Genomic DNA, 10,620 nt, shown 5'->3' on the forward strand with positions numbered 1-10,620 from the left:
AAGCTGGCAGGTTCCCTCTGTAACTGTAACTGTTGCCTCTGAGAAAAAAAAGGGAGAAAAGGCAGACTGATCCATCCCCAAAGGCCTGTGAAGGATAAACCTATTAGCACTGAAGACAGTGAAGTGAAAAACAGGGACACGGTGACAGCATCTAAGGTCATTATCAGGATATCAACATATGCTCTCAGCTTAAGAATGGTGATGAAACCTCTGTTACGTAACCTTAAAGTCGGGATCAACTTTGGATCGTCCCACAGAGTGACCTTCACCATCCACGAAGCAGCTCCGCCGACACGGCACACAAGGTCGTGGTTTTGCTTCTTTGATGTCCATCTGTAAGTGCCTGGTAATCAAAGTGGGTTGCCTTTTCGTTTCAGCTCATTCATTCACAATATTAAGATGTGCCTTGGAACCAGGCTGCATCTGTAATGGGATCTGTATGCGCTGGTTTATTACATCAATGGCACACGCAAAGGTTTTAATGTCTCACAGGACATCAATTTGAACATTTGACACTGCCGTCAAAATTTGCCTAATACGTTAAAATGTGTTGCCCGGGCAACGAGACTCTTGAAACATATTCTGTGTCTTTTATATTTATATATATATATATATATATATATATATATATATATATATATATATATATATATATATATATATATATATATATATATATATATTAACCCCAAAGTATCTTTCTCTGGATTTTAAGGGGTCTCTGATATTCCTAAATATACAACTGGCATTCTATATATAATGTGAGCTTGAAATAGACTGGCGAGGCACAAGGATTTTTGTTCAGAAATATGTATTTCACTGAAAAACTCAACCGAAGCTTAAACATGTCAGATTATATGACATGGGCAACTACACTGAACATATTTTTACATCACATTTTACTGACTTGTTTTGGTCCTAAGCTTCAAAGTTATCAAGCTGCCACTTGAATGAGTCATACTTTTCATATTCTCTTCATAAATAACTCTTCTGAATCGCCCTTTTCGTCAAGGAGGCCGACGTGGGGGCCCGATCCTTGGATTGAGAAACCTCCACACTCGAGGTTCTTAACGTCACCACTTACAGAAATGTCCGTTCCTGGAGAAACATGATCTTTGATTTCATAACCAGCAAAACCCCATGAATGCCTTGTGAAAGTGTCACTTATTAAGGAGCAGATCAAACTTCAGCCAGGTCTACAAACGCCATCTTGTTACACCTCACAGAAGGGCCAAGCTGCTATTCGGGGTTTAAAAAAAAGATTGCCATGGAAGAGACAGAACATGCCTTCTCTCTCAGTCCATTCAGGTTTTATTTAAATGTATTTTTATATATCTTTGCATATAGGTATAATCAATTGTACAAAGTTTTATATGAGAAAATGGGTGTTTAAAAAAGAAATTTTGTTCAGCCACTTTCTACAAAATCTACAATTTGTCTTACATGATCACCAGATGGAGTTGGCAGTTGGCCGACTCTGATTTACCCCTCGACTGGTAGCCTATTATATAATACCAAGAGATTATGGCTATCTTGTCTTATTTGATCAAAAATGACATTTTTGTTGAAATTTGTATTACATCCTGACAGCAATCGATGTATCAAATGCTGACAGAAAAAGCCAATATCTGTGGCTGTCGCAGGTGTTTAAGAAGCCCGTCCAATCCACAAGCTGCTTAACAATTGTGAGTACTAACAATAGCCATGTCAGCTGTTTACATTCATTATGATATGTTTACTTTCATAATGATAATTTTGCAGATGGCTTTGGAAGGGGGGCCTAACGTGACAACTTTCTTGTCAGCTTTAGCAACTTTTGGAGCTACTGCTGCTAGCTTCTTTCATTGGAGAAGAGTTGGGGGGGTTGGATACGTTTTGTAAATCAAGCATACTCTTGGTAGTTTCTCATTATTGCCAACCCTGCCAGGAGTATTTCACTCAATATGTATGAAAACACAGGAAACGTCCATCTGTCAGTAGAAGCTGAAAACATCTTTGAAAGCCGTGGTCGAGGGTTCGAACCTGCCGTCCGGCCCTTCTGTGTGCAACTTGCAATTGCTCCTCGTCATTGTTTTCTGCGACTTCCCCCGATAGCCCAGAGACATACAGGTAACGATAACTGTTGTGTGTCGTTGTCTGTCTCTGTCATAGACTGTGATCTCTATGTGTCAGCCCTGTGATTGACCCGATTCCTGCCCAGGGTGGAGACCTAATTTACTGCGCCTCACGCCCATTGTCAGCCTCGATCGATTCCTGCCCCCGGCGATCCCTTGAGGAATTGTGATTATAATGGATAGAACTTTTTCAAAAAGTGCCCATCACATTTTATTAAACTGCTGCAGAAAAACGGTTGTACCATGCCCAATATTTACCTCATTACTGCTTTTTATTTTCCTCCTGTGGTGGAGCACTGCCATAGAGCAGATTTATGGAGTTGGACCCACTATGCAATCGTTTGGCTATGAAGCACTTGGTTTGTGCTGCACAATATGTTTGGGATATCCTGCTGCACACTGTTTTCCTTTATCTTAGTTTCAGCCCCTATAGTTACAAAACGTGTAGTATACACTTTAATATTTGTGCTGGCCATTTACAATTGCATGTGTTGGTGGTCTCCATTCATTGCTGTGTGATATGAAAAGTATTGAAAGGTGCTGACATTGTGTTAATCCATCACAGTGAACAGTGTCTGCATTACTTTTTAAATCAGATTTGTCTTATTATTATCATTGCACTGTGATACAGTCTCCACAGCGTAATCTCATACTGTGAATTTGATGCGAATGTGAACCGACTGATATAAGCTCAACTCACAGATCGTACTTCCCTTGCGTCGGTGGTTAGTTTAACAGAAAGATACATCTTGGTCTTAAACTGGTACAGTCAGATCAGAAAAGTCAAAAACACTACCGCCCGAACAGGGACTTGAACCCTGGACCCTCAGATTAAAAGTCTGATGCTCTACCGACTGAGCTATCCGGGCTCTATTGGCGTAACGATGTATGACCTACAACAATTTTTCAAAAGCTGATGCTGATACTGACGTTTGTACTTTATTGAGGGGCAAACATGGCAGTACAGCAGCATTTCGAACAATACACAATACAGTGTGGACACAATAACACAAGGTGATGGTTTGGAAAACAAATAATTAAAGAGGAAACGTTAAAAATACTTACTTAAGGCTTAGGTAATGTAGTTTGTATTAGGTCCTAAGCAGTTCAAAAACAGAACAAAATATGACATTATTGGACTACGATGACAAATAACAACGATGTTGTTTATGTGTATGTTATAATAATATGTAGTATTAGGAGGCTATACTCGACCTCCATCTAGCGACCACGCTGTGCAGTACAAGTGTAATTTGCTTACGTCATATAATAATAAGGAAGTAGCGGCTGAACAAACAGCCCGAGTCAGGTAGAATTTCTGTGATTAAATGTGTCTTTTGTGTGAGCACTGAAGACCAAAATCAAGACACTCTTCTTGCCTCCATCGGCTCACTCTCTGTCGCTCGAATTAGTAGTTGTTGTATTGTTGTGGTCTCTTTGTGGTCTATGAAGGAGCTCGATGGAGAGATACTCACTCCAGAAGGTCATCGGTGAGGGCTCTTTCGGTCGGGCCTTGTTGGTCCGGTGTAAAAGCAGTCAGGAGAAGTATGTGGTCAAGGAAGTCCAGCTGCCAAAGGTATGTGCGAACAGAGCAGCAAGCCTTTCTGGTCAAGTGATTTTAGTCATAAAATAGAGGATTACACGTTAGGAGATGTTGGATGTGCACCACCCTGTAAACCAACCTGCTGCAGACTACTTTATTCCAGACTGTTATGTCCCTGGGGTAGGATATGGACATGTTAGGCCTATTTGCTCTGTGCTGATAACCTACCAGACTGTACAGAGACGTGGAGGCTGATTGTTTTGCATAATAGAGAATGCATTTTTGCATTTTTATAGAATCACTCTGAATTGGAGAATTCGAGGAGAGAAGCCATCCTGCTGTCCAGAATGAAACATCCCAACATTGTGGCCTTCAGGGAGGCATTCGAAGGTATTCACAAGGCTATCTCTCTTCCAACAAGACATACAGTTATTGTGGTTTGGACTGCAGGATGGACGGTGTGATTGTGTTTGTTCAGCTGATGACTTCCTGTGTATTGTAATGGAGTACTGCAGTGGAGGAGACCTGCTCCAGAGGATTCAGCAACAGAAAGCTGTGCAGTTCTGTGTCGATGACGTGAGCCTCGACCTTCCTGGAACTATTCTCACCCTTTTGTGTCTCGTATGATGTTTTATGTATTTCGTGTTTTTGTTTTATTGCCATCTTATGTTTCCAGATCTTGAGGTGGTTTGCTCAAATGTGTGCTGCCGCACTGCATATCCACGACAGACAGGTTTTGCACAGAGATCTGAAGTCCAAGGTGCAGTAGTCTGCAGACGTCATAGTTACTATAAATGTTAACTGAAACGGTTAAAATACATAAAACAGACATTCCAAACTCATGAGTAGGACCAGATGAGTTGGAACAGGAAGTCAGTAATTGAGTTCATTGGTTGGATGCATGTTGATAAAATCGCATCAGTGTAAATGCTGGAGAGGGAAATGAACAATGATGAAAATGCTGAACGAGATAAGATCCCAACTCCCACTTATACATAATGTCATCATTTTGGCTGGTCTTATTATTTTGGCCTCATCTCAAGCCGTCGCTTCTTTTTCATTTCCGTACCCAGAACATTTTCCTGACAGATAATGGGACAATAAAGCTCGGGGACTTCGGCTCAGCGTGTATTCTGAACAGGTACGGCCACGATTTATAGTTTTAAATTACTGCCCGGTGCTCGATTTGCCGCTGCTTACGTTTGAGCTCTGACCAATTTTTTTCCATAATTGTGTTGCAGCTCAAAGACGTACGCTCATACATATGTTGGGACACCATATTATGTGGCTCCAGAAATCTGGGACAACAAGCCATACAACAATAAGAGGTACCTCCCCATGTTTGTTCGACTGGTTCCTCCATGTTCTGCGGCACACAATCTAATAGTAAAAAGGTTCAAACTTCATAACATTGAATCAATGGCCATTTCAGGAAATTGGCGCATTGCAACAGGAAATGTTAATTTTGGTAAAAGCAAAAAACGTAACCCCCCAATTATAGAACAATAAAAAAAATTTAAAAAGCTGTTGAATAAATAGTATTTGTAAAATGTGGTACAGAGGGCTGTGTCCATAAAGACAGTGCTGAATGGAGATGAGCTCCTGCTGGTCCTCCCCATGATTGACGGGGTGGGGGCGCTACTGATTACCTTTCGGGGAACCCCGGCTGGCATCTGTTCCCACAGGGCCGCTGAGCCGCTCTCTGGCTTCATTTCCTGGTGCTTGTTGACCAGAGGTGTGAAGCAGCTCTGTTTTCTTTAAGTTATTGCTGCATAGTTACGAGCACAAACAATTTCCAAAACTCATTACAATTTTAAAAAGGGACACTTTAATGTACAGACTTTTTCTTGACGAAGAAAAGAAAATCCTCGTGATTTTTTTCCTCAATTTCCATGTTTACGTAAGCCCTTCTGCCTTGGTTTTCGATCGACGTCGCTCCTTCACACAATGCCCTGAATGTCCCGTCCTGGGCGTTGGAGTGTCAATAACAGTGGGGGGGGATTTCAAAATAAGCCTGTGTTCTCAGCTCAGCGGTGATTATGTAACTCGTGCGTGGGTTCACCCGTCTCGTCTTATCTTCTCGACCGTGCCAGTACATGACGCATGTCTGGAGGGAATGAATAACCATCTCTGTGTCTGTGTGTCCTGCAGTGATGTGTGGTCTCTGGCCTGCGTTCTCTACGAGCTCTGCACCCTGCGACACCCGGTACTTCCCCCCTCCCTCCTCTCGCCATGTTTCCACGGGATTTGACTGCGGGCCTCTCTCCAAATATTGTCAATGAATTGTTGTGTCCAATAATCCTGCTGTCATCTTGCGTCACAGCGAGATGCTGTAAAAGCTTTGTTGTTGAATCACGGAGGCCCAGTTTCTACAGCTGAGTTTGAAATCTGCTATGTATTTATGTTAAACATTAATGTTTTTGTCTCACGCCTCGCTCTTGTGTCCAGTTCCAGGCATCCAGCTGGAGGAGCCTGATCCTTAAGGTGTGCCGGGGTGCGTACCCTCCCCTCCCCAATCGCCTGCCCTATGAGCTGCAGTACTTGCTCAAGCAGATGTTTAAGACCAACCCAAAAGACCGTCCGTCCCTGCACAGCATCCTGACTTCTCACCGCGTTTCCAGACTCCTGCGTACGCACCTGCCCTCCCAGGTACACACACACACACACACACACACACACACACACGCACACACACCTGTGCATTTAAAAGTGCTGTTCCCTTGCAATTCGAGCTTCTCCTGTGTGGAATCTGACCTTTGACAAGGCGCTGTTAGTTCAGATGGCCCCCCGTAGCTCATGTTATGTGTTGTGATTTACTGCAGCGCCTTGAATCTTTTACAGGCGCTGGAGACGCAGGAACAAGGGAGGCGTACGGGGCGATGGGACAAACGAGAGGGGAAGAAGGTGGCTCATCTTCTGGGAGAGAGGAGTTTAATAAAAACGTCAACATGTGAAGGTAGAGTTCAAGTCCAAGTTAACACCGTTGTCAAGAATATGTGATTTACCGCTGCAATGCCGGGAGAGACGCTTCACAGACATTTTTACACGTGAACATATGCTCACGTGTCACACGATTTTATATGATTTTTCTCAAACTCTGAATTTTGATCCTTCTGACGGGACTCCGCTATACCTACTCCTCACCACAGCCCAACGATACAGGGAGAGTATCATCGGAGTTATTTCAAAAACACTTTCAGATGCTTTATTTATTTAACAACCTGAGAACGGTCGGACGAATTGGCGTTGAAAGAAACAAACCCTTCCTGTTGCAGCTGAAACGCATCGTTATGACAGCAAGAGATGTTCACAAATATTCTTCTTTGTTTATTGTTTGATGCTTTCTTTTTCTCCCCTTGCTCTTTGTGCTTTTATCCATGCAGCTTCAACATAATATTCATGTTATTTATTGCCAGGACCCTACTGAGAACAAGAAATATATATATTTGAAATGATCCTAACCTTTTACCCCAGGAGTGGGGTTTCCCGAAGCGCACTGTAAAAGCAGGGGGCCGGGTCCTCGAAAGCGGTGGGCCGCTGAGCCATCGGACACCGTGCGGCAGATGTTGGCCAACGCCAGCCTCGTCTCATCTGACCGCACGGCATCAACCAACCAGGCCTTCGCGGCTTCTACTCACGGAGGTATGAGAGCACTGAGCACGCGTTCACTTCCTCACAGTTTGTGAAGTGACGAGCAGTATCAGAGTGTGTCAGCTGTCTTCCTGTTTGTCCGGGTGTGTCAGAAGAGCCAGAGGACGGCAGGCAGAGGAGACAATGGAACAAAGATCCTCCTGAGAGGCTTCTGAGTCTGTTGGAGAAGGCCCGGCTCAGCAGAGCCTTCAGCACCTTTTTAATAAGCACCGGAGGTCTGTTGATATCTGAATAATGTGTTATTTAGTTTTTGTTACAAAGTCCTTTTCTTCTTGATAGGAATATGACGTCCTCTGGGGTTCTCTCTTTCAGTTGATGACCCTCTGGTAGGACCCCTCTCCCAACCGCGGGGGGACGACACTGACGGCGGTGAGCCTGAAGTGGCTGAAGACGAGGAGCGTCTGCGGTCGCGCTCTGATGACGAGGACACGTAAGTACCCCTAACTTCTTACTCACCCCTTATTTAATCTGTCTGGTACAGTGGCGGTAGGCTTCTGGTTTTATTCTATTCTAATATACATTACTCACAATAAAAATTCACATTAAATATGAACGTTCAAAGAGTGTTTAATATCTGTTGAATGTATGGAATGTGCAGTTTTTTTGGAAACAATGTTCAAATGTATTGTTCTGTTTCTCCTCGCCTCACAGAGACTTTGAGGAAGAATCTCCGTGCGACTGGATGGATGAAGTTGAGAAAATGCTGTCGGAACACTAAAGCCTCGTTTGTTCAATCACAAGGAGTTGACATTCACCAACGACACTAAATCATTTCACATCATGTACATGAGACCAAGTATATGAGACCAAGTGAGGCGGTAACGCATTAGTTTATGTATATTGATCTGCACGGGTCTGTGTGAACCTGATTGCACTGCTGCTACAAAACACGGCAAGTTTAGTTGGATATTGTTGAATTTGTTGTTATGAAAACCTTTTTATTTATTTATTTTTTACATAAAGATGTTTGAGATGTGTGTATGTGTGTGTCTCTCTGCACTCTTCCTCCCATTTGATTTGGCACATCTGCCGCGTACTGGTCGAGTTACCAATGATAACATTCCCAGTAGATTGAGGCCGTCTGGAAGCTCCTGTTTGCCTTTGTCGGGGGGGTCAGGAAGTACTAGCCTCAGAGCAGCCGGGTCTCCACGGGGTCGCACCATTTTGAGTCCGTCCTGTTGATGACCATTTCCTAAGTACACTAAACATGTCCAGTCATTGGTATCCTTTTGTCTTTTAATTCAATGGGGCAGACGCTGACTGCTGGTCTATTAATGTAATGTACCACTAGGTGGAGTTGAGATCCCTGATGTGAGCCGTTTGTAGTGAAACATCTGCTTCTGGCTCAGATATAATTAAACCTTTGTTGAAGTCCTTTTTGATATTAAGAATCGAATATAGTCAAATAAATATTGGAGTGCTCCTACTGCTTAGCTATTGCCACCCGAAAGGGCATAAAGACATTTAATAAAAGGGAACAAGTAGAGTCGGTTTCTGTCTTGTTTTGCCAAATTAGAAGCGCAGCAATATGGAGTAAAAGCAGGCAAGAGCTTAACCACATGTTGGTAACACAAAAATACAAGCCTCGGGCGTGATGGTTTGGGCTCAACAGGATATAGATACGACAGGCCCTTGAGTCAACAACACCATAACGATGCTGATTCACCATCAACAGTCCCACCAGGGATGCATTATCCTGCTGCCAAGGTTCCCCCGGTGGCTGAGGCCTCCCATTGGCTGACAGCTTTCCACATCTCTGCCCACAATGTGTTTTATTGAGGAAGCAGCTCGCCCCTTATCTTGGAGACACACTGGATCCCCCTCAGGGCCTCACACCCCAGCCCCCTGCTTACTTTATCTCCCCTTGTACCTCCAAAGATGTCCGTGTTGAGCGAGGATACAGATAAAGTAGTGCACCACCACCATGCTGTGTGTCCTGCAGATAGCAGGGTCTCCCATCAGCATCCACGACAAAGCAGACGGCGTCTTCGTCGCACAGCTGTCTCATGTGAACTGTCTGAGCTTGAATGGTATTAAAGTATTGTGTTACTAAGGACTGTAATACTATTTTTTTGGAGGATTATTTAACCTCAGTACTTTTTGAGACTAACATCTGGATTAGCCTTACGTATCACAAAGTGTCAGGTTTTATAAATTGGCGTAAAATGCTATTCTGTTTAATTATTCTTTGATCAAATATTTTCTGATCAAAACAGGAATCCTTTTTAATCTTTAAAGTGTATTTCATGAAGGGTTATTTCTTTATTAGACACTAATATGTTGAGCAATTATTATTTTTTGCCAACATGCAGCAGTATATAGAGTACGCCTTTTTGTCTGCTATATTACAATTTCTTTATTGATTTTTACATTTAAAACATGTTTTACTCCCATCTTTGTTATGTTGATGATTCAGATTATATTAATAATTCCATAATTCTCAGTGTCACTAATAGAACAAGCCAGGAAATAGGCCCACAGTGAGCCTTGAGTCACAGCGTCTGCTGCAGGCCGAAAGTCCTTTTTTTGTTTGTTTGGGTTTTGCTTTTTTGGACACCATTTACCATGAATGACAGCATCTCAAACAATATTGCGGATATATAATGATAATTAATATAATAAAACACCTTAAAATATCAGAAATGAACAACACAAATTACACAAATAATAGAATGCATTGCAGGACTATTGCTCTGCATGGAATTGTGCAGGTGTTCATGTTATTAAGTCCACACCCTTTAATTATTGGGTATGAGGTGCTGCATGGGGCAAGAACAAAATCGTGACGTAACAATTTTCTGAGGTTGCACTTGGAGCCGATCAAGCAGTTGAACGGGCTTCCTCTTGCAGGAACGATGTGAAGTTGTGTCTGTTATATCTCATTGGCTATAAATGGGTCAAAAAATGAATTGCTCTGTAGCGTTCCTACACTGAGTGTTAACATCAGGGTTGTGTCAAATCAAATGAGTTTGCTGATACAACGCATTGTGTCTCTTTCTGCAGAAATACAACTTCTGCAAACTCGCTGCAGTGTTTTGGTTTGTAGGAGAAGTACACGCAAAACAATTGCCTTGGGTTTTTGAATATCGCGTGCCATGAGCAGCTCGCGAGTGAAAAAAAAAGAAAAATCTGAGGGCCCCGATCGCATTTCCTCTTTCTCTTTCTCTGTTCAGTTTACCTTGAGGTGCTACTCATTTTAAAACCTGCAACGTCCTGCGTTACAGTTTCTACTCTCTGGCCCCCGCTCAGACATCTAATCTGAAGGGCCTAATTGGTCTTGTTCCCACTCCATCCCGGCAACCCGATAGTGTC

At 42.9% G+C, this 10,620-nt stretch overlaps 1 protein-coding gene and 1 non-coding gene across 3 annotated transcripts; one reads left to right on the forward strand and one right to left on the reverse strand.

Annotated features, from left to right (window-relative positions):
• Window positions 1-2,910: 2,910 nt before the first annotated feature.
• Window positions 2,911-2,983, reverse strand: trnak-uuu. Its single transcript has one exon. It is a non-coding gene; the product is annotated as a tRNA-Lys (tRNA).
• Window positions 2,984-3,391: 408 nt separating this feature from the next.
• On the forward strand, window positions 3,392-8,792 carry nek3 (NIMA related kinase 3). 2 transcript variants are annotated; one of them, XM_034549168.1, is made up of 14 exons: window positions 3,394-3,423; window positions 3,567-3,690; window positions 3,954-4,047; window positions 4,136-4,233; window positions 4,334-4,417; window positions 4,731-4,798; window positions 4,899-4,985; window positions 5,809-5,863; window positions 6,106-6,306; window positions 6,499-6,613; window positions 7,132-7,299; window positions 7,401-7,523; window positions 7,621-7,738; window positions 7,960-8,792. In XM_034549168.1, the coding sequence occupies exons 2-14, from the start codon at window positions 3,574-3,576 to the stop codon at window positions 8,024-8,026; spliced, it is 1,395 nt and encodes a 464-aa protein (XP_034405059.1). In that variant the 5' UTR covers window positions 3,394-3,423; window positions 3,567-3,573; the 3' UTR covers window positions 8,027-8,792. The 2 variants fall into 2 exon arrangements, with proteins under 2 accessions (XP_034405060.1, XP_034405059.1); XM_034549169.1 differs by having other exon boundaries at window positions 3,392-3,690; window positions 7,404-7,523.
• The last annotated feature ends 1,828 nt before the right edge of the window (window positions 8,793-10,620 follow it).

This window comes from Cyclopterus lumpus, chromosome 13 (genome assembly GCF_009769545.1).
Source record: "Cyclopterus lumpus isolate fCycLum1 chromosome 13, fCycLum1.pri, whole genome shotgun sequence".
Classification (NCBI taxonomy): Eukaryota; Metazoa; Chordata; class Actinopteri; order Perciformes; family Cyclopteridae; genus Cyclopterus; species Cyclopterus lumpus.

What these genes read in the sequence shown, in the direction of transcription:
- nek3 (XM_034549168.1), top strand. Translation starts at nt 3,574, where the DNA reads ATGGAGAGATACTCACTCCAGAAGGTCATCGGTGAGGGCTCTTTCGGT. An exon ending in TGCAGTTCTGTGTCGATGAC is followed by an intron (nt 4,234 to 4,333) that starts GTGAGCCTCGAC and finishes TTATGTTTCCAG; the next exon opens with ATCTTGAGGTGGTTTGCTCA. An exon ending in CTTTTTAATAAGCACCGGAG is followed by an intron (nt 7,524 to 7,620) that starts GTCTGTTGATAT and finishes TCTCTCTTTCAG; the next exon opens with TTGATGACCCTCTGGTAGGA.